Source organism: Leuciscus leuciscus, assembly GCF_965113295.1.
Source record: "Leuciscus leuciscus genome assembly, chromosome: 4".
Taxonomy (NCBI): Eukaryota; Metazoa; Chordata; class Actinopteri; order Cypriniformes; family Leuciscidae; genus Leuciscus; species Leuciscus leuciscus.
In genome coordinates this window covers 40,502,827-40,528,175 of record NC_138728.1, presented here as the reverse complement: position 1 = coordinate 40,528,175, position 25,349 = coordinate 40,502,827, and the positions used below count along the sequence as shown (strand labels likewise).

The 25,349-nt window shown below is 38.9% G+C and overlaps 2 protein-coding genes and 1 long non-coding RNA gene across 4 annotated transcripts; all 3 read left to right on the top strand.

Annotated features, from left to right (window-relative positions):
* Nucleotides 1–9,880: 9,880 nt before the first annotated feature.
* LOC309496242 lies at nt 9,881–11,064 on the top strand. The gene is made up of 3 exons (XR_014205080.1): nt 9,881–10,099; nt 10,188–10,528; nt 10,638–11,064. It is a non-coding gene; the product is annotated as an uncharacterized lncRNA (long non-coding RNA).
* Nucleotides 11,065–11,073: 9 nt separating this feature from the next.
* Nucleotides 11,074–20,331, top strand: LOC309496241 (uncharacterized protein). The gene is made up of 7 exons (XM_082166194.1): nt 11,074–15,876; nt 16,015–16,111; nt 16,636–16,771; nt 17,265–17,600; nt 18,665–18,824; nt 19,619–19,772; nt 20,232–20,331. The coding sequence occupies exons 1-7, from the start codon at nt 15,678–15,680 to the stop codon at nt 20,266–20,268; spliced, it is 1,119 nt and encodes a 372-aa protein (XP_082022320.1). The 5' UTR covers nt 11,074–15,677; the 3' UTR covers nt 20,269–20,331.
* A 520-nt stretch (nt 20,332–20,851) lies between these two features.
* On the top strand, nt 20,852–23,430 carry LOC309497459 (uncharacterized protein). 2 transcript variants are annotated; one of them, XM_082167760.1, is made up of 6 exons: nt 20,852–20,999; nt 21,085–21,230; nt 21,398–21,502; nt 21,712–21,879; nt 22,037–22,176; nt 22,330–23,430. In XM_082167760.1, exons 4-6 carry the CDS (start codon nt 21,737–21,739, stop codon nt 22,380–22,382), a joined length of 336 nt encoding a protein of 111 aa, XP_082023886.1. In that variant the 5' UTR covers nt 20,852–20,999; nt 21,085–21,230; nt 21,398–21,502; nt 21,712–21,736; the 3' UTR covers nt 22,383–23,430. The 2 variants fall into 2 exon arrangements, with proteins under 2 accessions (XP_082023886.1, XP_082023887.1); XM_082167761.1 differs by lacking the exons at nt 20,852–20,999; nt 21,085–21,230 and having other exon boundaries at nt 21,268–21,502.
* The last annotated feature ends 1,919 nt before the right edge of the window (nt 23,431–25,349 follow it).

Below are 25,349 nucleotides of genomic sequence, written 5' to 3'. Positions count from 1 at the left end.
AAAGTAGGTAACGTTAGGCCTAACATGATAATGTCTCGCCTGACATTTTACTGGAGGGGAGAAAATATGCGCTCAGGGTTTGATAAAAATTCGGACAGCTAACGTTAAATAAATCACACAACCTCCCAGAGAGAAAGAATACCATCCAAATAGCTTTTTACTCAAAGTTATTAATTATCAAATACATTTTACTTAAATCTACGCTAATGACAATTTGCTAACTTGGTTTGCCACAATCATTTCAGAAATAAAATCATCGGTATGTTGAACGGTATGAACGGTAATGTTACAGGCTAAGTAACTACAAATAAAGCATATTTGAACTATTCTTACCGTGTTCCGTGCTTGTCGACCTGCCGGTTGTAGCTTTTCCACAGTGCGGAGAATGATTCAGTGATGATGGCGACCATTGAAATAGGCGCGTTTGGTCAGCAGGTCCGCCCAGCGTATGTAGCGAGTCCGCGGGTTGACAGTGCGCTGTCAGGAGGCGGGGCATGTTCTGTGCGCATGGCCGAATTGAGTCTGAAAGAACAGCAGACCTGGCGGCTTGAGGGCAGATCCGCCCCGGACTCTATTGCTATCAGGGTATGCATCTACCAAAAAAAAATAAAAAATTCACTGTCATAAAAGGATTGCACTCTATTGTTTGTGGTTTTGTCAGGCATTCTAACATGTACTGCTCTTTTTTGTCCAGTGTTACGTCCCTCGTTAATTAGATGTTATTTGTCTAGGAACATTATTAGACGTAACAAAAGTTTTGCATGTGTGTGTCAACACAGTAACGGGAATTGCAATTGAAAAGGAACAGACAACAAACCATAACTTAGTTGAAAGATTTTTATTCTTCAACTGCAATAAAGTGAAGTATTAATAAAGGAATAAAGTAATGAAAAGTAATAAAGTAATGAATATTTACAAATCGTACAATGTAACAAGAATAATCAGATCAACAGACAATCTGGTGGAGAGAAAAGAGCAAGAGAGTGGTGCTTAAATCAAAAACTGAATATAACAAAAAGCCCCTTTAACTAAAGTTAACGAACTAAACTAACTATCAACAAAAAAGGTAGAAATAAACATCTTCAGCGTACGAGATGCTATAACTAAACTATATTAACTAAAACAAAAACATACATAATTAGCACCACTCCTAACACTAGTGCATTTAATACATATCACAGAAAACTACATGTGCAAATGTAGGTCGCGACCTGCTTACCTGACTCACAACCTCTCCCACCAGTCTACACAAGGTTGGACGGTGAACAGATATGAAGATTTCATGAAAGCAACAAACATTTAGCAGCACCTCCAGCACGTATCAAGAGCACAAACACATTCGAGCACAAACAAAAAGAACTGATCTAACTGCCAGATCATAAAAGCAGCGAACCCCAGACACTGATCAGTCTCTCAGACTGGTCTCTCGAACGAGAGAAACGTCCTCACAAAGTGTACTCTTTCCCAGAGTCTATCTCGACTGTCGCCATTGAAGTTAGAGCCATTCATAAACTGCACGGTGACAGGCGATTGGTGGCGCGATTCCAGACGTCAGCATCCTACGTCAGCAGATTGACAGGCGGACTCTCCAATCGAGCTTCACACCTGAAACAAATAAAGCACACAGACATACACGACACGCATATGCAGCAACATACGCAAGAACAAAAATTACGTAACGCGGCACACGTAACACTCACCCCCTTAAAACTCAACCTGAAGCAGTATTTAAGCTCTAGATAAGGTGTCAGCATTCTGTGATTGTACATTCTGGACAAGAACACTAACGGATTGTGGTCCGTGTACACAGTAACCGGCAGAACAGATGAACCCACATAAACCTCAAAGAATTGCAATGCCAGAATTAGACCTAAAGCTTCCTTCTCAATTGTAGAATAATTTTGCTGATGTCGGTTGAATTTTCGAGAAAAGTAACAAATTGGATGCTCAAAACCGACATCATCTTCTTGAATAAGAACAGCTCCCATGCCTAAAGCACTAGCATCAATTTCCAATTTAAAACAATGTGTAAAGTCCGGAGCAGCAAGAACAGGTGCACTGGTCAACAACAATTTTGTGCCTTCAAAAGCTTGTTGACGCGTCAGTCCAAATAAAAGCATTCGCTGGGCTTAACAAACTGGTCAGAGGATGTACTACAGTGGAGAAATTTCGACAGAAACTTCTGTAGTAACCAGCCATACCTAAAAACCGACGTAACTCTCGTCTTGTCGTTGGAATAGGAAAGTCAGCAATAGCAGATATTTTGGCACTAACAGGGCGGACTTGACCTTGACCTACTTCTTTGCCCAAATAGGTGATCGTTGCTTTAACGAATTCGCACTTAGCCAGATTAATTGTCAGGGAAGCGTCAGCCAATCTTTCAAAAACTGTCAGAAGAACAGTCAAATGCTCAGGCCAATCTAAAAAATAGATCACTAAATCATCGAGGTATGCATTACAATTTTTAAATCCTGACAATACGTTTACAAGGCGCTGAAAAATTGCCGGGGCGTTTCGCAGCCCAAATGCCATAACCCGGTACTGCAGGAAGTTATCCGGAGTAACGAAAGCTGAAATATCCGCAGCTCGAGCGGTCAATGGCACTTGCCAATACCCTTTCAGCAAATCTAATTTCGTCACAAACCTAGCAGAACCCAAGTTATCGATGCAGTCTTCCATCCTTGGAAGAGGATAGCTATCCGGTACAGTCACAGAATTTACTTTTCGGTAATCTGTGCAAAACCTGAATGTACCGTCAGACTTTGGAACAAGAAGACAAGGAGAACTCCACGGACTATAGCTAGGTTCAGCTAGGTCATTCCTCAACAAATAATCAACCTCAGTCCTCATCAAAGAATGTTTAAAACTATTCACACGTTAAGCATGTTGCTTGATGGAAGAATTACATGTCACTTGAATATCATGCTGTAATACATGCGTTTGAGTCGGCAAGGTTCAAGGATCAAGGTTTCCGGACAAGTTTTTCAGAACTTCAGAATTCAAAAGTCTACCACACATTGATAAATCATTACGAAGTGTAACACCATCATCAGAATATACACTCACCAGAAGAAAGCGGCAACACCTCAACATTCACTACCGTAGAATAAGGCACCGCAACAACAGCAGTAGCTAAAACATCAGTAGGAAGAGCAGCAAGCTTTTTTTCTCTTCCACAAATTTCTCAGACGCCTTTCGAGAACAATATCATTTCAAAATGTTAATATGGCATGTACGAAATTGCCGTTTGCGGTCAGGTGTGTGTATTACAAAATCAGTCTCACTCAATCTCTTTGATACCTTGTACGGACCAGATAAAAGAGCGGTCAGAACCGAAGGTCGAATTTCACGCACAACAGCTTTCTTATCATACCATTTCTTCATGCCCTCCTGAACAGTGGACAACGACTTTCGTGCAAATGAACATGCATTATGTAGTCGTTCTCGGAACCGACTAACATAATCCAGCACATTTTGTTGAGATGACTTTGTGTCATTCAACATCCCGTCTTTCAGCACCTTCAGCGGACCTCGTACGGTGTGACCAAACACTAAGTCTGCTGGACTAAACCCCAGAGACTCCTGAGTTGCTTCACGAACTGCAAATAATACTAATGGTACTCCATCGTCCCATTCTTTACCAGAACTTAGACAGTACTTTTTCAACATTGACTTCAGCGTCTGGTGAAATCTTTCGATAACACCCTGGCTTTCAGGATGATACGCGCTCGAGATCCGATGTGAGATACTCAAAGTTTTCAACACTTGTCTAAAAACATTAGAAAGAAAATTTGTCCCCTGATCTGTCTGCACGATTTTTGGCAATCCGAACGTGGAGAAAAACTTTAGCAAGGCTTTAATTATGACAGGCGCAGTTATTCTTCTTAAGGGAACAGCCTCCGGAAAACGTGTCGCAGAACACATAATAGTTAACAAAAATTGATTACCTGCTTTTGATTTCGGCAGGGGACCAACGCAATCCAGAATTACGTGTTCAAACGGTTCGCAAATGACAGGAATCAGAATTAATGGAGCTGGTGAAATCTTTTGATTGGGCTTGCCCATCACTTGACACTCATGACATGTGCGTCAATACTTAGACACATCGCTCTTCAAGCCAGGCCAGAAAAAATGTTTGAGAATGCGGTTGTAAGTTTTCGTCACCCCCAAATGACCTGCTAACTCATGATCATGTGCCAAACTCAACACTTGTTTTCGATAGACAGTAGGTAAAACAATTTGACACAACATCCCACTCATTCTCCCCATCTCTTTGAGGACGCCATTTCTATAACAACAACCCATTTTCGATAATGTATTCAGCCACATTGACTTTATCAGGTTTAGAACTTTCAGCAGCAGAAAAACATTTAGTTAACGACACATCTTCTCTTTGTGCCGTCTTAATTCCTTCATGAGAAATAGGTTCAGCTAACATTTCAGACTCAGCTATTGCCGTAACAGAATGTCTGTCATGTCTAACATTTTCAGTATCTTTTGGATCTGACACAAAATGTTCCTCAGTGAACACAGGTGACATAAAAGAGTCGGCCCAAAACAATGTCATCTCCAATTCTGCGTTTTTGAGCATGCGTAACTACGCCAGCAGCAAATACCTCCGGAAAATGATCAAATATGTCATCAGCGGGAATAGGTTTATCAACGACTTCGAGCACAGGTGACACTTTACCTCCCGCCAAATCGTTCCCGAGAATGAATGCAACACCTTTCACAGGAAAGGAAGAACGTATCCCCACCTTAACAAAACCTGAGACCAGGTCACATTGTAAGTGTTTCCAGTGCAGCGGTACCTTTACAACGCCCATCTCAATCTCCTGAACAAACACGCTTGACCCACAAAACGTCTGCTCTGACAAAGGAAGTGCATCAGAGACTAAAAATTATTGAATCGATCCCGTATCCCTCAAGATTTGTACCTCTTTCTGCTCTCCAGGTTTACCATTTATGGAGATTAACCCCTTCAACAAGAATGGTTTAAACCCTGAGTCAATCACATCCTTCTCTAAAACAGCTTTAGACACAGTCTTCACAAAAGTAACAGGCTTTAACTGTCCTTGCTGAGCCTGAGTCTTACGTCTCAGCACTAAACAATCAGAAATAAGGTGTCCCATCTTGTGGCAATAAAAACATTCTTGTGTTTCTTTATTCTGTGGTGAACTGATTTTAGCACGGGTACTTGAATTTTGAGTTGAAGACGAACTCACTAATTTCTCTGGTCGGGGTAAAGCGAACACACTCTTATGCGTTAACACATACTCATCCGCAAGAATCGCAGCTTGTGATAACATTGTGACCTTTTGCTCATTCAGGTACGTGACTACTCGTTCCGACAGACAATTCTTAAAATCTTCTAAAAGCATTAGCTCTCTCAACAAACTCAAATCTTGCACGTTGTTAGAAGACAACCATTTATCAAAAAGAATTCCCTTCTCACGGGCAAATTCCACAAACGTTCCTGAAACGTTGCCGATATGCCTCAGGCACCAATTCATATGCACGAAGAACAGCGTTCTATACTATATCGTATTGCATGCTTTCCTCTAAGGTTAGTGCAGAACAGACTTCCTGTGCTTTTCCAACTAATCGACATTGTAATAAAAGACACCAAACCTCTTTAGGCCAAATGAAGTGCTGCAGCCACACGCTCAAAAGCAGCGAAATACGCATCCACTTCGGATTCTCTAAAGTGAGGCACTAAAGCTATCTGTTTACTAACATCAAATGTAGTGGTCGAAACATCACTCACAGAATTTTCAGAATTTGCTGAAATAACAGGATTAGGCTGCGCAGTTCGACCCAAGACACCAGAGGTGGGACTAAGTCACACATGTGCAAGTCACAAGCAAGTCTCAAGTCTTAACCTTCGAGTCTCAAGCAAGTCCAAGTCAATTTTGTGAAAAGCAAGTCAAGTCAAGTCAAGTCAAGTCACTGCTTTATGTCAAGCAAGTCAAGTCAAGTCGTAGCTTGGGTCACAAGTCACTGGCAAGTCATACAAACGTTTGATGATTTCACTGAATTTATACATTAAAATAAGTTAAAACTACAGAAGTTGTGGACTATGGTTTTATTTGCAACATTTTTTTTAAATATCCATTTCCACATACAGCTGAGTGGTTACTAGAATAAAAATAAAAAAAATCAATAAAATTTCAAACTACATAGCCTAAAATGTAAATGTAACTGAAATTAGGCCACCATTAAAGCATGAAAAAATAAATATGCCTCAAACATTGCAGAAGACCATTAAAAGGTAGTATTAAACAATTCACAATTCAAGTATAATGGTTCCTATGCCACCAAATGGCATTCTTCAAACTGGCATCCCCTTTATATAAGGCCCTGTTTACACGAGAACGCTCGCGGGTGAAAACGTAAAAATATTTTATCAGATGTGCCTTTCGTTTAGACGGCGACGGTGTTTTTGGGGCTTAAAAACGCAAAAAAAGTGAAACCACCCTCCAGAGTGGAAATCTTAAAAACACTCCACCGTCGCGTTTCCGTCTAAACGGTAAAAACGCAAAAGTCTGCTAGACAGTGAAGGCACCGATCAGTGCTTCACATTGCCACCTAGCCGCCTGGAGTGCATACTACATTGAATTTCACACACTTTTGCGTCACCGTATGCACACAGATTTCCCCCCCATAACGCTCGTCTAAACGCAGAATAAAAAGTGTCACTTTTGCGTTTTCTCTTCAGATCAGTTCCGTGTAAACGTAGCCTAAGTTATATATTTTTAATTATGAAGTTAAAACCGCCAATAGGTGGCGCCAAATCACTGTCTTAATGTACGAGTCATAGAAGCATTCATTCAACTTATGTTCAAAATGGCAGATTGGTTCTGGAACTAAGCAACTATAGGTCACTGAATCACAAATACGCATAACTCTTTCTGTGGCTTGTTTGGAACTATTGTCATTGGAGAAATAGAGCAAAAACAGAGAATATTTTGAATATTTTGTCTAAAATGTCACATCACAATAATCACTCTTTGTTTACTGAACTGTTTTATAAAATCATTATCACATTTGCAATCGCGCCAATATTCTGGAAATATTTTTTTAAATCATATGTTATAGGCTAATTATAAAAATAACTCATACTAGGGCAATTTTTCCACCACATTTTGAATTTTGGGTGCATATTAATTCTGCTGGCATTTTGCCCCCAACCCCCTGATAACATCTAACCCTGCTTTAAGAGAAACATAAAACACAACAAAACATTAACAGTTTTTTATGTTATTTTTTGTCATTGGAAAGAACGACATATTTGGCTTTAAAGCATGATTGGAAAGAAATGTGGCAAATGTTATACAAAACATATGCCATCATTAATTATCATTTGAATATTGACAACATTAAGCTACATTTGAAAACATAATTGTGTATAGAGGCATGCTGTTTTGACCAATATTCTCTATAGATTTAAAGATAGTCAAATTAACTATAACAAACAGGTTAAACAAGCCATAGCTTACTTTTAGACGTGGTGAATGAAGTTCGACTGTTCGAGGTTGTGATGGTCGTCCGATATCCCTTGCCAGTTATTATGCGTACAGCAAATCTTCTTGTATGAATATGGTCAATTTTAGTGTTTATATCCAAAAAGAAATGATGCTGGGAGATGTTTTTGTATTTAGCGCGCTCACCGCGATATATGTTTTTTCTGGGCTTGTGCAGCGTCACGCAATCGCGCAGAATCTGATGACTGGCGTCAATGGTTCCGTTGCTTTCATTTTGTTCATCAATTGATGTTGCGATGATTTATATAAAAATGTATATCAAGTCATTCTCGAGTCATACAGTTCAAGTCAAGTCAAGTCTCGAGTCATTGGATCTCAAGTCAAAGTCAAGCTGAATCATTTTCTTAATTTAGTCAAGCAAGTCTCAAGTCCTTAAATTTGCGACTCGAGTTTGACTCGAGTCAAGTCATGTGACTCGAGTCCCCCATCTCTGCAAGACACCCTTCGCTGACTCCAACTCAAGCTGTCGCAGTTTCACCTGTGCCTCAGCTTCAATCTCCAGTTTACGGACTTCTAGGCGTAGCTTAATTTCGGCTTGGCGCGTTTCAGCCCGTTCCTGTGCTTCCATCTGGATTCGAGCTAGGCGGACCCTCAGTCGCGCATCACCCCCAGAGTCAACGGAAGGCGGAGAAAGTGGGTACAAGCGCGGTAAGGCAGCCTTGGGCTCGGCCTCCACCTAGGCATTCTCACCTTTTGCTTCCTCCAAACTCCCCACACTAGTCAAACGTCTTTCCACAGCCGACATGCCAGCCTCTCACTATCCGCATCTGGACATAAAAATACTTTTAATTCGACCAAGTGTTTCCAAATTTGATTCTTAATAATGTGCTTTAGAGATTGCCTCACCACAGGAATGCGATAGTATTTAGCTATCTGCAACAAATCGTTTTTTCTACATCGATCAAAAATTTCCAAAGCTGGATCAGCAATAAATGATTGCAAATCAAAAGTACTCATTATCAATATTCCACCATACTCATATCAACATGCCCTAATTCCTTTCCCGAGCAGTTTCCAGCACCATACAAAAACACACACAAACAAACATTACCCGAGATAATATTGTAACCAATATAAAAGTTAAGATAGAGATCCCGGACAAGCCCCCAAATATTACGTCCCTCGTTAGTTAGATGTTATTTGTCTAGGAACATTACTAGACATAACAAAAGTTTTGCATGTGTTTGTCAATACAGTAACGGGAATTGCAATTGAAAAGGAACAGACAACAAACATAACTTAGTTGAAAATTTTTTATTCTTCAACTGCAATAAAGTGAAGTATTAATAAAGGAATAAAGTAATGAAAAGTAATAAAGTAATGAATATTTACAATTCGTACTCCGTAACAAGAATAATCAGATCAACAGACAATCTGGTGGAGAGGAAAGAGCAAGAGAGTGGTCCTTAAATCAAAAACTGAATATAACAAAAAGCCCCTTTAACTAAAGTTAACGAACTAAACTAACTATCAACAAAAAAGGTAGAAATAAACATCTTCAGCGTACGGGACGCTATAACTAAACTATACTAACTAAAACAAAAACATACATAATTAGCACCACTCCTAACACTAGTGCATCTAATACATATCACAGAAAACTACGTGTGCAAATGTAGGTCGCGACCTGCTTACCTGACTCACAACCTCTCCCGCCAGTCTACACAAGGTTGGACGGTGAACTGATATGAAGATTTCATGACAGCAACAAACATTTAGCAGCACCTCCAGCTCGTATCAAGAGCACAAACACATTCGAGCACAAACAAAGAGAACTGATCTAACTGCCAGATCATAAAAGCAGCGAACCCCAGACACTGATCAGTCTCTCAGACTGGTCTCTCGAACGAGAGAAACGTCCTCACAAAGTGTACTCTTTCCCAGAGTCTATCTCGACTGTCGCCATTGAAGTTAGAGCCATTCATAAACTGCACGGTGACAGGCGATTGGTGGCGCGATTCCAGACGTCAGCATCCTACGTCAGCAGATTGACAGGCGGACTCTCCAATCGAGCTTCACACCTGAAACAAATAAAGCACACAGACATACACGACACACATATGCAGCAACATACGCAAGAACAAAAATTACGTAGCGCAGCACACGTAACACCAGCTATGGGAGAGAACTGAGAGCAGTCACATCAACTCCAATGAAGGGAAAACACTCTCAAGTAATAATTGCTCCAGCAGTGTCCAGGATTTCTAGTGGGACAGATAGGTAAGTCACTGCAAAAAAAACAATTATGTTGATTCTATGTGATATTATTGTTTGATAACAACAGAGATGAGCATCTTGCCGCAATTGCAGAAGACCCTGAAATTGTGAGGAGGATGTGGACAAAACTGTGTTCAATAACCTGATGAACAGTGTGTAAGTAGAACACCCTATAGACATCTGTTAGTATTTTGTATTGTGTGGAAGTTATTATTTTCTGAATATGTTATTTCTTACAGAATTGACTGGACAGATGAAGGATCTGCATTCCATCAAAGAGATGATGGAGAGAGTGATGACAGCTCCGACGAAGAGCATCTTCCACCAATTTCTATACAGTGTGTGCTCATCTGTTGTTACTTTGTCATGTTTTGTGTTGTTTTGTCATACATTTTTACATGGTCCCTGTGTGTTCTGCCTCCCCAGAATGGGTGGAGCATTAAAGACAGTGCAGTCTGTTGACCATCTTCCTGTCATTGGGCTTGATGAAACTGTGCAAGATCTTTCTGCTCATGAAGACCCGACTGATGAGCCCTTACCCAGTTTTGAGTTGCCCAATTCCACCTTTGAAGGTCCAGTGTGTAGATGGCATCATCAGTGTCCGAGCGGCAGAGTTGTATGAGACCTGCTTGAGGCAGCTTCTCACAATAATGAAGCTGCCGGTGGACAGATGTACAGGTGTTCTCAGGACTGGTCTGGTGTGTGACAGTGTTGCCCCCTTTCACATAAACATCACTTCTAAGGGCACAGCAATGAGTGCGGAATGGGTAAGTCTTGGCAGTAACAACATAATACAACTGTTAGCAATACCATGCAAATTTCTTGTGACAGCCAGTGTTGCATATTTCAAATCCATTCATCTTCTCTGAATTTTAGATTTGTTCCAATGGACATGCCTGTCCCTGTAGAGATGGAATTCCCAGCCCGTGTTGAAGTTTGGGATGCAAGCTAAGGGATTTCCTTCTTTCATAAAGCATTTTGTTGTCGGGGAATAACTATGGGGAGGTTTCCCTATTGTTTAAATTCAGGAACATGGGCATGGTGAACCAAAACACATTTTTTACAATCCAGGACACATACTGTGTTGACACAGTAAAGGAATACTGGGAAGAAAGGAATTCCGAGTCCATCTGTCGCCTTCAAAGGAAAGACGTTGTGGTGCTAGGTGTGTATTTTAAAATTGTATATGTATATGTAATGACCGATTCTTATATATAAAATTAGTAAGAAATATGCCTGGGTTTTTACAGGGGATGGCAGAAATTATTCACCAGGGCATTGTGCCCAGTACTGCAGCTACACCACGATGGAGCTTGACACCCACCCAGCCAACATGTCCATGTGGGCCCCACATGGGTTTTCTCTGGGTTATATGGGTGTCATGTGGGCATGGGCTCAGAGTGGGCACTTTGATGGGGTTACTATGGGCCCCAGTTTGGTTTAGGTAGTGGGCTCCAGCTAGGCTGCCCATTATTGTTTATTTGTGGGTCTTGTTTGGGCCCCAATTGGGTAAATTTGTATTACTAATTTTGGTTTGTATTTATTTTAAAAGTACCTGCCATAATTGTGTATTGAAAATGAAAAACATTTAAAAATATTTGACTAAGTTTTTTTTTATTTGATATAATACAAAATGCACATCATGTTTGTCAAATTTTTTTTTTGTTAGTTTTTTTGTGTGTGTGTGTAAATTTCATGGCCTTATAAAACACTTATTTTGTATTATGTGCAAAAAAGTGCTTAAAACTATATTTTCTAAAAGAGTAAAGCACTTGCATCATACTGTCCCCTCCCCCACAAGCTATAATGATTGCCTCCTCCCGCCTTTACATTCAAACTAAAAAAACAAAACAAAAAAAACAACGGTCTCCTTCTCTCCTGGACAAGTTTCTTCTAGACATCACCGTCAAATCTCCTGTTTAACACTACCAAGGTAAGATATGTATACGTTTTATTTTGTATTAACTTTGTTTTACTTAAGATTTTATAAAACTAGATATTTCGGAATCAATAGAGCTAACATTTAACGAACATTAACGAAGGTTAGCGAGCCGAGCTCAAACAACTAGGCTAGTTAAGCTAACTAAAATGAAGTTGGTTAACCAGCAAATTTTATACAATAAAGTGTTCGCGCCGACTTTTCACCCTTTTACACGCTTTACCGTATTTTTCATAATCGTTCGGTCTCATAATAATGACCGAGGCAGTATATCGTGCAAGAATGCGTCATTGCGCTTCTAGGCCTGTGCTTCGCAGCCGGTGAAAACCCGGCTTAAAGTCCCATAAAATGATGCATACTACCCGTACACTCAGTTTAAGTATTCAGGAAAGTTTTATTTGAGGGACAGATCGAAATTGTTCGTCGTAGTTAAAGAAACATTAATAATTTGTGCTCATTCATGAACGATTCGTTTTTTGAATCGGTTCTTTTTAGTGAACCTGTTGAATAAAATCACAAAACTGTCAGAATGACTCATTTGAAGTCAATCAATTGACTCGCTGATTAGTGATCCGGTCAAGCAGTTCCTAATGCGATGTCTCCACATACAGAATGGATTGATACTGCTAGATGTAAGTTATCTTAATTATGTTATCTCAATTAATCAGTAGGCATATGTCGGTATTGATCGTTTAAAAAGTATCCTAAACTAATGTCATAGTTGTGCTGTGCCTTTAGGTTAATCAGGTAAAAAGAGATAAGTAATTTATTTTAATCTTTTCATTTTTGTACATTATTAACAATGGTCATGCATGAAGAAACATTACGCTGATGTACAGTACAGGTCAAAATTTGGAAACATTACGATTTTTTATATTTTTGAAAGAAGTCTCTAATGCTTATCAAGGCTGTGTTTATTTGATCAAAAATACAGAAAAAAACAGTAATATTGTGAAATATTATTACAACTTAAAATAATAGTTTTCTATTTGAATATACTTTAAAAAATAATTTATTCCAGTGATGCAAAGCTGAATTTTCAGCATCATTACTCCAGTCTATCACATGATCCTTCAGAAATCATTCTAATATTCTGATTTATTATGAGTGTTGGAAACAGTTCTGCTGCCTAATATATTTGATGAATAAAAGGTTAAAAAGAACTGCATTTATTCAAAATAAAAAATAAATATTTTCTAATAATATAAATCTTCTTTACTATCACTTTTTATCAATTTAACACATCCTTGCTGAATAAAAGTATTGATTTTTTTTAAAAAAGAAAGAAAAAAATGACTAACCCCAAATTACTGACCAGTAGTCTATATTGTTGTTACAAAAGATTTCTATTTTTAAAACATTTTTGTATTTTATTTTTTTACTTTTTATTTATCAAAGTATCCTAAAAAAGTATCACAGGTTATGAAAAAATATTAAGCAGCAGAACTGTTTCCAACTTTGATAATGAATCATCATATTAGAATGATTTCTAAAGGATCATGTGATAGACTGGAGTAATGATCCTGAAAATTCAGCTTTGCATCACAGAAATAAATGATAATTTAAAGTATAATAAATTGAAAACCAATTCTTTTAAATTGTAATAATATATCACAACATTAAATTTCTGTATTTTTGATCAAATAAATGCAGGCTTGATGAGCAGAAGAAACTTCTTTCAAAAACAATAAAAATAGTAATGTTTCCAAACTTTTGACCTGTACTGTACATTTTCACTTATCACAGGACTCATGTTGTTTTAAATCATTTGTTAATTATTTTTAATTCTGCTTTTTAATCTACTGCTGTTAAATTTCAGATTCCTTTTTATTTTATTTTTTGAGAAAATGGAGAATGACTGCTCGCAGCGGACAAAAAGGCGAAGAATACAGTCTAAAGTGGCAGAGCACATAGATCTAGTCAAAGATTATGTTTCGTCTTGTACTAACAGAGCTGTGTCTCCTACACTAATAGACGAGTTAGAGAGTGAAACATACTATGATTCTTTTGAGACCCTTGATGGGCTTTTGCATCCTTCTGACAGAAACTCTGCTGCTTCACTTGAGGACGCTGACAATTCATGTGATGATGATGACGACGATGATAGGCCCTCGGTTCAGATTTGTACCACAAATCCCAACATGGATCGTTTTGAGTACCCATGCCCATCTCTGAATAATGACAGCGATGACAAAGAAACCAGTGATTCTGACCCTTCAGATGATATTAAAGGTTTTGCAGAATGGGCAACACAGTTTAATATTTCTCACTCTGCGCTGTCAGCTTTGCAGAAAATACTGAGGAGCAAAGGTCTAAACATTCCAATGGATCAAAGGACTTTGCTTTCCACAGATCACGAATGTCAAGTAAAATACATTGCAGGTGGATGCTACTACCATTTTGGAGTTGCAAATGCATTAATGGCAGAGTTGAATTCTACATGTGACTTAAATGAACTGATTGATTCCCTTACACTTCATGTAAATATAGATGGGTTGCCCCTTTTTAGAAGTTCTGCAGTGAACCTGTGGCCCATTCTTGGTCGGATTAAGGAACTTGAGAATTCTAGTGTATTTTTAATCGGATTGTATTCAGGTTCTGGCAAACCGTCTTCAGTGCATGACTATCTAAAGGAATTTGTTGATGATTTGAAAGTTGTCATTCAAGAAGGATTACATTTTAATGGGAAACATTACAAAATTGCACCGCCCGAGGCCTTTATCTGTGATGCACCGGCCAGGGCTTTCCTCAAGTGTGTTAAAGGTCACTCGGGGTACAACGCCTGTGAACGTTATAAACAGACAGGTGTGTATGTGAAAGGTAGAATGACATATCCAGACAGGACTGCAGAGCTTAGAAGTGACTATGAGTTTGAAGAAATGATTGATGAAGATCACCACACAGGAGTTTCTCCACTAAAAGGTTTAGGTGTTGGTCTAGTTTCAAGCTTTGTGTTAGACTACATGCATCTTGTGTGTTTAGGTGTTGTAAGAAAGCTTATTTATTTGTGGATTAAGGGTCCTTTAAATTGTAGAGTGTCAGCACATATTCTTTCTGTAATTTCACAACACATGACCTCAGTTAGGCTGCACATACCAAAGACCTTCTCCAGGAAACCCAGATCTTTGTTTGAAGTGGCCATGTGGAAAGCCACAGAATTCAGATTATTTCTATTGTATACTGGACCTGTTGTGTTGCGTAATAATTTACCACAAAATTTATACCAACATTTCATGCTCCTGTCTGTAGCAATGAGAATTCTTCTCAGTCCGGATTTATGTTCAGAATTTTCTGAATATGCAAATCAGTTACTTCAAGATTTTGTTGACATTTTTTCCAAAATATATGGTCCTGAGTTTATTGTGTATAATGTACATAACTTAATTCATCTAGCGGAGGATGCAAGGAAACATGGACCTCTTGATCTAATTTCATGTTTCCCATTTGAGAACTTTTTAGGTAAAGTCAAAAAGATGGTACGGAGGCCACAGCATCCGGTGCAGCAAGTTGTAAAACGTGTACATGAAAAACAAAAAGTGAAGGCAAATATACAGGTGGATAGTTTACTAAGTCAACATAAAAAACTCCATCTCTCTGGACCATTACCTCAAGGATTTGAAGCGTGCAAGCAGTTCAAACAGTACTACGGAGAAAATATTTTCATTTCATGTGGAATAGGTGACAATTGTTTTGTTTTGAATGGACAAGTGTGCCTTGTAAGCAATATATTGTACAGTTTGTCTGGGGACACATATGTAGTGTGTGATTCTTTTTCAAATGTGGACATTTTTTATGATTACCCTATTGACTCTTCAGCTCTGGGAATCAAACTTGTACATGGATTACGTGGACAACTGCAAGTTTTTCCTGTGGCTGAGTGCACAAAAAAAATTGTCCTTTTACCATATAATGGAGCATTTGTAGCCTTGCCTCTGCTACATGACTGCTAATATTGTGGATTACATTTGTTTAGTAAAATGCTGCCCTTTGTGGTTGTGGAATTTCTGGATTCACGGACTGTGGCTATTATACCAAGAAATTGGTTTACCGGGCCAGAGGAAGAGGAGTGTTACTGGCCACCTTCCTCCACTGTCAATGTTGATCGATGTGTTAGAGAGGGAAGAGAACCACAAGAAGATTGGACGAAATTCCAAGTGCGAGTTTTGGGAAAAGCTGGTAAGTGGTAATGTTATAATTTTAGATTAATAGATTTTTTGTAATACCCATGTTATAGTAACTTAAAATGTGTGTGGAAAATGTTTACGTGAATGGAAAAGCTTAAATGTTCAGTTAATCTTTTTCACATTTCCTTAGCTGACTACACAGCTGCCAGAACAAAGCTGCGTAAAGCTGAAGTGACTTCAGATCTTCAGACGGATCCAGAACCAGAAAGAGCCAAGCGTAAAAGAAAGTAAGATTAATTATGTTGTACAATCATGATTATTCAGATGTGTGGTTTTACATTAGGAATACAGATACTGAATGATTATATAAATGGAATGTTCACCCCAAAACTATGGGTGTCTCTCAAGCAGTATGTAGTTTAGTAGTCAGGGCACTGATCAAAGAATCTGCCTTTTTAGAGGTCATCGGTAACACTTTACTATACGGGTGCACTAATATGCATTAATTCATGCTAAACTAATGCACAGATAATCATGTTTAATAGTGGTGATTGACTATTAATAGTCAACACATGATTATCTGTGCATGAAAGCATGAACTAATGCATATTAGTGCACCTGTATTGTAAAGTGTTACCAGGCCATTTCAATTGTCAAGAATCAAAATCCTTCTAATGCACTGAAATGACCGGTCGCAAAATTCACCTCAAAACCAGGTTCTTGTATAAAATTTGCTATTTTGATATTATGTCTACCCTTATGCTTCTTAGTCTATATGTAGTGACGGTAAAACATTTTCCCTGTGTTTTAGACGCAAATTTATTGATCCCGACTCAGAGAGTGAAGAAGGTTCAGAAATGGCTGCTCCACCACCCCCAAGAAGGCTTCTAATAAAAGGACTTGGGAATCAGCGAACCGCTACACCACCTCCACCTCATCTTTTAAAAGTCAAGTCACCTTCATTTATATAGTGCTTTTACAAAAGAGATAGTTTCAAAGCAACTTTACAGTGATAATAGGAAATTAATAGAACAGAGATTGTTTTGGCTGTACAGTAGTTCTAGAAGAAAAAGTTATTGTTCATCTAAATTAAGTTTTTGATTGATTAATTTCCATTAAAAAAAGTATTAACTTAGGAGCTTACACAACACCGTTTTCAACTGGATTCAACCCCCCCCCCCCCGATAAACTTTTAATTCGTTCTGGCCGTTTATTTACATGATAATGATTAATAGGTTACAAAGTGCAAGTTTTTAAAAACAATACAGTTATAATCTCCGTGTAAACTTCAAAACGTTAATAGCTTAGGGTCTGACATGCATGTTGTAGATTTAGATGATTTAAGGAGTTTTGACAATTCTTCCTAAAGCAGTGATTTTTTTTCCTCAGGGAGACTACAATGCATGCGATGCTGTATCTTATTTTCTTTCTCTTTTACAGGAAGCACAAACGCCAGGTCGCAGCACCCCAGCACAGACAAGTTCTACTAGTACTCCCTGCAGACCACTTCAGACCACTTCAGTCCAGTTCAGACCACTTCAGCCCAGTGGAACAGCAGTGAGGGATGGAATGTTCGTTCGTGTACTGACAATACTGGAAGAAATTAAAGATTGCCAAAAGGTACAGGGTAGCATGATACAGTGTCTTCTGCAGCAGAGAGAACAAAACTGTGTGGTTCCTGTCTTGCCTGAGGGAGTCCCCTTTCCATTGAAGAGTTTTACTGAAGTGGATGATCTGGAGTTGAAGCTCTGTGAGTCTGACTTCCAGAAAAATTTGGTAAGTGTTCTAGGTGTGTGCGATAAATTAAATCGTTGACAATTAAATGCCTCCACGATCTCTCTACAGAGAGTGTTGTGTTGTGATGCAGTGCACATTCTATCAGTTGTAGTTTTACCCCCAATTTCCACTGGCTGCGTTACGGCTCCGGCACGGCGGCGGAGTCAATAGGTTTCCATTAAAGTCAATGAGTGTATTTCCACTGAATGCGGTACAGCTGCGTTCCGACTCCGGCGATCCGCAGCCCTCCGGAGCAGATACGCAGAGCTTCTATTTTTGCCGGATGCCGGAGAGCTCCGCAGCAATTCAGCACTTATATCGCGCGATCATACGTGAATTTGCGAGATCTCGTGGGTCCTTGTGACTTCAGCTGTCAGTCATGACCGCAGCCGTTCCGCAACAAATACGGACCTGGTGGGTATTGACGGACGACGGAACACGGAGCTGTCACGCAGCGGAGCCGTTCCGCAGCCGTTCCGCATCTGGTGGAAATTGGGGGTTATACTAGTCTAGATGGTCTCCCACGGACTAATCACTCCTGGGTTTTTCCAGAATGGTCCTAGAGCAGTGTAAAACCAACTAAATCGCGTCAACTTCAGGGTCCTTAGCACCGTCGGGTCCTAACAATATGCAAGTGACTTACTGCCTGACTAAATAACAATGGGGAATTAACTATTACACATATGCAAATAACTATATGAATATATTAATGACTGTAAACATATTAATGACTGGCCTTCATTTTAGTACAATTATAACAAGCTCACTCTTCACTTGTTCCTGAAAAGGAGAAAATAAATGGGGAAATTGTTTAGCTGAACTGCTCTGTAAATTGCAAAATAGTCTTAAACACCATAAAAAAATTATAATTGTGGATCGTGATCCTGCCTGAAAAAAAATTGTGATACATTTTTGCCATATTCCCCACATAACCAAAGTTGTAGATGCAGAGGGTGGTTCTGTGTACACACTAGGTTAAGTTAACCCACTGTTTCCCTTAATGAACTGTTACCACTACATTTGTAATTTTGTTTCTTCTATATTTCTTTTCATCTCAACTTCAGGTCTCAGTCCTTGGGGACATTGGAGGGAGGAGCCTTGATGAGTGTGTCCGTAGAACTATGGCATTTTTGATGACGAATGACCTTGCCCGTCAATTGAACCTCACAGGGCGCCATGGAAAACGCTCGTTCAGGAGCCTACGTCTGTTTGATACTTTGCATGGTATATACATTTCAACATCCTTCATTTACATAGATTAGTAAAAACGCAAACGGTTTGGGGTCATTTTGTGTCAAATCAACCAGAAGTTCCTAGCTCAATGTTGATTTTGATCATTTTGTTTTCCGGTGATAAAAATGATTACTTAAAGGGAACCCTGAAGATTTGTATGGTTTTTTAGATTACATCTGCGAATGTAAATTAGATTTTGTACACCGATGCATGTATCATATCATGTATCATTCCTATTTTGCACCCAACGCACAGCGGGCTTTTCCCTCCACAGACACACGTTGGTAAATTAGGGAATGAACTTTCGATCCCGGGGGCGGTTCAGCGAAAAGAGGAGGCGTGTTCCGGCGCAAACATTCCCTGGTGCTATTTTAAGGGCGCATGCTTGGCCATAATGTTGTGTGTGCACAACACGCATATACTTTGCTTCTCTCATCTACACAGATGCAGCAGTTTTCATTTTTGCAAATCATACATTATTACAAGATAAAGTATTAAAACAAGAGGGAAATCATTGTTGTGTCCATGACGATGATACTTGCGTTTCTGATCGTTAAAATAGGGCCCTAGACGTCAGGTTTATTTTTATAAAAAAAGTTTTTTTCCGTTTGATGTTTGAATGAACAATATAAAAAAAAAATCGCCAAATGTTTATGAAAATAAATAAAAACGGAGTTTTATCTATCTTGAACTTTTCATATATTAGCTGTATTGCGCTCAATATAGTGGTGTATTGCTGCAGTAGCACCCTTTCATTAAAATTAATTTATTATTTTGGTTCACAGGTAGCCTGAAACAGAACACTTTCTTGAGAACTGTCAGCAAGAAAGAGGTGGAGACAGCCCTCGGTAAATGGTTCACAAATGCTAGGGATAGAGATGGCAACCGTGCCTTGAGAGCCCAGCCAAACCTTGTGAGGAGAGCAGCACAGTCAGAGGTGTAAGTTACATAATTTATAACAAATAAAGGGAAAGCTAAAATGTTTGTTTTTCATTCAGTTAGTAGTAATTTTTAACATCTGTTAAGTTAAGTTAACCAATCAGAATCAAATATTCAACAGCACTGATTTTTAGGGGGCAAACTGCAAAGGAAGACCCTTATTGTATTTGTTAGGGGCCAATCATTGAGGGTGCATAGGCACCTATTAATTTTGGTAGTGTTCTTATTGTTATTAATGATCTTTATTATATTCCAATTTTCTTATTAGGGGTTCAAGCACCAAAATCTAGAATATCTATTGTATTTGCTCAGATTATTTTGGGGGGTATGAGCGTGAAGCATGATTATAATTTAGATTATACCCATGCATTTCTTTAATGTTCATGTAAAACTGATTTTTTTGAAGTTCTGCTAAGATTTTTAAAGTATTTATTTGTCTTTTCTTTCTTTACTCTTTAGGTTTGAAGCTGAGGATTCTATACTGGCACAGGACTGATCACTTTTATTTGAGGTTTCATCTTGAAGACAGTAACTTCAATAAAAGAAATGTTGATTTACACATTCTGAATTGAAGTCATTTTTTTTCCTGCAATTCAAATATTTTGTAATTTCTAAGAATATTAAAATGTTAAAGTAACACAAATTGATGCATTTTTGGTTTGGGCAGGTACTGGTTAACAAAACAGTAACAAAGTTGGAGTGATTTGAAAGTTAATTTTGTAGTATAGCACATTTACTTAAACCACGGTAATCAGGTTTACTTAATAAATGGGGCCCACTGTGGTCCAGTGAGATCACCCATAAGGGCCCCATAAGGGTAATGTATGGGACCCACTTTCGGCCCATTAATATTATATAATTTGGGACCCAAGTGGGCCCATAAAATGAACTCCTACATGGGCCCAACTTGGAGCCCACTGTGTACCCATCATTAGCCCATATGGGCTAACACACATGGGGCCCATGTGGAGCCGATGGACAAATTTATCTGGGCCCCATTTGGGTGGCCCATGCAGGGCCCAAGTTACAGCCCATCAAAAGCCCACATGGACATGTTGGCTGGGCAGGAGATCATTCATGTAGCCATAATAGACAAGACGCAGACATCGTGGAACTCCAATATCATGGAGAAGGAGGGATTTATCCGTACTGTGGACAAGCTTTCCAGAGAGAAAAAGCTTGTGGAGATCTGCACAGATGCTCATATCCAGATTGGAGCCCTTATGAGTAAGTGCTCCTCTGATAAAATGTAAACGAATACAAATATTGCAAAAAGAGATGTTATGAGATGCAATGATTTCACACTTCACAGACCCAGACAAAGGCAGATACAAAGACCTTGGGATTCATCACAGTCTGGACATGTGGCACGGTGCCAATAATCTGGCCAAAAAAATTGCTGCTGCAAGTTTAATGAGTGGTATACATTATAGGTGTACTGCTACATTTTATTAGTTGGTAAGTAAATATTTTCGTTAGAATCAAAAATGTCAAACTTCAGTTTCAGAGACTCATGGGAATCATTGGCTGTAGTCTACTATTGAGATGAAATATACATTTTCATAGCTCTACATGGACAATGTTTGAAAAGGAATACCTCAGTATTTTGGTTTTAATTCCAAAAGGCAGCGAAAGTGAAAGGACAGTCCATTCTCCTCCACTGGTTGAAGGACATCGTAAGCCATTTTTGGTGGTGTTGCAAGACTGCTGACACCAAAAAGCAGTTTCTTGTAAGCTGGATTGTTATTGTACAGATTGTAGCTGCTAGCTCATACTATCTCTCTCTCTTTCATATATATATATATATATATATATATATATATATATATATATATATATATATATATATATGTACTACGTTGACCCCTTTTTCTGTTTGAATGAATTTGTAAAATATATATATATATATATTTTTTTTTTTGTATATTATTTTTCACAGGCACTTTGGATAGGCATTTGTCACCATGTCTGCAACATCCACACATGGCAAATGGGAAGGGCTTGGGAAGCAGTGGATCCAGAGAGATTCCAAGTCTCACAAAGCATTAGTGGACATCGTTTTCAACAAGCGTTGGCTGAAGGATGTTCACAAATACCTGCGTTTCAGGTAAAGCGTGTAAAGATGTTACATTGAACACAAATTGTGTGTGTGTGTGTATATATATATATATATATATATATATATATTTATATATACTGTATATATATTTATACATACATACATATAAAAAAAGGGGTGTTTGTGACTATCTCTATTCTACCAGATCAACAGCAGACCTGGAGTCATTCCAGAACCATGTTCTAATGTATGCCAGTAAGCGCTTTGCTTTCACTCCCCCGGTTTATGAGGCAAGAGTTCTGCTGGCAGCTCTTGACTACAATTTCCACCACAACAGACCAACAGGTACTACGTCTGAGGGCAAACAAATGTACGTTTAATACATGCAGTATTGTCTTGCACAGTAAACACACAGTGGTTTGGGATTGATATGTGCTAGTTTGTCAGTTGTTGTAATGAGTAATTGACCTGTAATAGTTGATCTTTGTGCCATTACAGTTTCCGAAGACTGTACAACAAACATGCAAGATGATACAACTTGTACGCCCTGAAATCTGAGAAAACATACAAATACATCTCAGAACTGCAGGGGAAAATTATAAACAAAAGACTCACAAGTGCAGTTGGGATGTCTTGAAGGAGAAGCCTTCAGCCCAATGACCCAAGAACACTCGGTGTCGTTCCACCTATACCTCCACCAACCATATCAGAGCTGATGCGGACACAAGTCAGCAGAGGTCTTGGTATGTGATGCACATGCGCATGCCTTCATTGTACCTTATTACCTTTGCCTGTAACTCAGTCGAGGCGGAATAGCACTATACCAATTAATAACAATGTGATGAACTATAAAATGGTGTGTATTTCTAATTACACTGCATGTCTTAAACAGGATCCGCTTTCCAGGAGGCTGCAAATTTAGAATGATCCCTATTGCTGATCCATGTTGCTTCAAAATCAACATGAAAATGGTATGGTTCATGTGTAAATACCATTCATGTAAATAATAAATATAAATTGCAAATAACATTATTGACCTTGTATTTTTTTCAAAAAAGAAAATTACTACTGCACCGATTTGTATCGTAAGTTTGTGGAGGTATGTAATGTATAAGAAATACAGCTTGAACAGTGTCTTATATCAAAATATGAACGGTGGAAAAGAAAGTAAATACAATTTAAAAGGAATGGACTTTATAAGAACACTACAGAATAATAACACAACATTATAGGAAGGTGATTTAAATGCCAGGGATGAAACCAATATGAACTCTCTATTGTCATCACCTGGCTCTCTTATATGGCCTAATGCTGTGATGTCCTCCCTGTACTGCCTATGAATCCGGAGAAAACCTTCATCATTGCAGTACTGTGTGAAGTGAGACAGAAGGCTGACACAGGTGGTTGTCCAGGTGGCTGGATTTTGTCCACAGCATTCTCTCTCCCAATCGGTTGGCATGTCCCTGCAATGTTTACAGGTACACCAAGGCATCCCTGGCACAGGTGGGTTTGATCATCAATGCATCAACACCAGACCTGGCTGCCTTTCTAGCAACTTTGTGGTGAGGTCCCTGTGCTCTTGCAAGCTCATTCCAGCAACAAGTCTAAAGAAATAAAACAAGAAATATGATCAGATATACTTGTTTATGTTGCAATGTTTTCTTGTTAGCAAAGTAGTAATACTACTTCAATAAGTTGTCAAGTGTGTACACAAAATGATGAAGTGTATGTGTATATACAATGAAAAGGTGAAACTGTTGTTGCGCAACACTTTCTATGGTCCATAACATTGTCAGGACTCTGGTTTGATCTTCAGCCTTTCTGCTGTGTTTGTCTTGTGTCTTGATTGTCAGTTCACCTCACTCTGAATCATGAATGCACGAAACATTGTAGGCTCACCGGAATATATTGGAGGGTTGTTGATGCGTGGTTCGGGAGTGACAAGAGGGCGTTCGATGACCAGTGACACAGGGTCGCGATCGGTCTGCATCCGGCGAATAGTCTCTGTAAGTTCAGTGACCTGGTTAACTAGCGAGTCCATGGTTCGATGAGTGGCCACCAGCTCCCCCTGATGCTGTCCCAGTAGCACACCCTGGGCCTCCACAGCGGAGCGTAGCTGAGATTAGTCTGCTGGGTCCATCCTGTTCAGTGTGTACTGTTAGGGAGGTGCAGGAACAACAGGAACCCAAGAGCATATCAAATGAGAATAGGATTTATTGTCCAAAAGATCCAAAAACAATACAAAACACAAAATAATTGGTAGCCGAGCCACCAAGTAAGAGGGCGAGACAGAGGCGAAATCCAATGGACAGGCTTGGGTCAAAACCAGTAGCGGACCAATAGTTTCAAGGAAGAAGCCAAGGAAATAGTCCAGGACGAAAGCAGGGGGGTCAAAAACCAGGTGAGCAAGCTGAGTTGAGATAGGGAACAGGAACTAGGCAAATAAACAACAAAACAGGATTAAATAATCAGACAAGGCTTTAAAGGTTTAGAAGCAACCAAAACTAGGGATGGCTTACGCGAAACAGTCGTTCCGAAGCTTTGCGAGATCCCGAAGCGCAGATGTTTCGAAACACTGATCCGAAGCGTGATTCAAAACACCCATGTCACGTGACTATGGCCAAACGAAGCCTCAAAGTGTTTCACTAAGTGTTTCATCAGGTGTGGTCCGCCGAATCAGCGTTTGATTGACACGGTCGGGAACAGACCACACAATCACACATCTGTATAAAAGTGAAATCAACGCATATTGACCTCGTGGGTTTTTGTGAGAGGAGTTTGATTTTGAGATAGCGGACTTTTGGTGATTTAGTGACATAGTGCGATTTGATTAGTTATAGGCTATTTAGGCTTACATTTAAATTTACACAACACATTGACTGATAGGCTAGAGACAGACAGAGTATACATATAGTGACAAATTAATAGATACATAGATATAAATATATATAGACAGCTAGATTAATAGATAGATACATGTATAGATAGAGTATATACATAGATTATATCTAGATACATATCTAGGTACATATCTAGATACATAGATAGATTCATATAGATAGATACATAGATAGATAGATAGATAGATAGATAGATAGATAGATAGATTTGGATAGATAGATCAAATGGAGGCTCCCCAGAAGAGATGCTTTACATCTGTGGTGTGGGAGCATTTCCGTTTAGAAACCCCAAATAAAGTGAATGTGTGTATTGTGATCGGCAGCTAGCCTACTGCAACAATACATCATCCATGATGCGCCATTTGAGGAGAATTTGAAATTTGCGTATTTGTCCAGAACTCATGATCCACTAACTTACTGGAAAGAGAGAGCAGTAATCTTTCCTCATTTGTATGTCCTAGCTAAAAATATATATTTGCACGTCAGCAACAAGTGTCCCTTGTGAGAGGATTTTTTCAAAGGCTGGAGAAATTATCTGTAAAAAAAAAAAATAGGCTAAGTCCTTCCACAGCAGAGAAATTAATATTTTTAAATAAAAATCTCTAAAAAAGTGAGACA

Coding starts and splice junctions, on each gene's coding strand:
- LOC309496241 (XM_082166194.1), top strand. CDS start 15,678: ATGCTGCCCTTTGTGGTTGTGGAATTTCTGGATTCACGGACTGTGGCT. Junction 16,112..16,635: donor AGAGCCAAGCGTAAAAGAAA/GTAAGATTAATT, acceptor CCTGTGTTTTAG/ACGCAAATTTATTGATCCCG. Junction 16,772..17,264: donor CTCCACCTCATCTTTTAAAA/GTCAAGTCACCT, acceptor TCTCTTTTACAG/GAAGCACAAACGCCAGGTCG.
- LOC309497459 (XM_082167760.1), top strand. CDS start 21,737: ATGTCTGCAACATCCACACATGGCAAATGGGAAGGGCTTGGGAAGCAG. Junction 21,880..22,036: donor CACAAATACCTGCGTTTCAG/GTAAAGCGTGTA, acceptor CTATTCTACCAG/ATCAACAGCAGACCTGGAGT. Junction 22,177..22,329: donor CCACCACAACAGACCAACAG/GTACTACGTCTG, acceptor GTGCCATTACAG/TTTCCGAAGACTGTACAACA.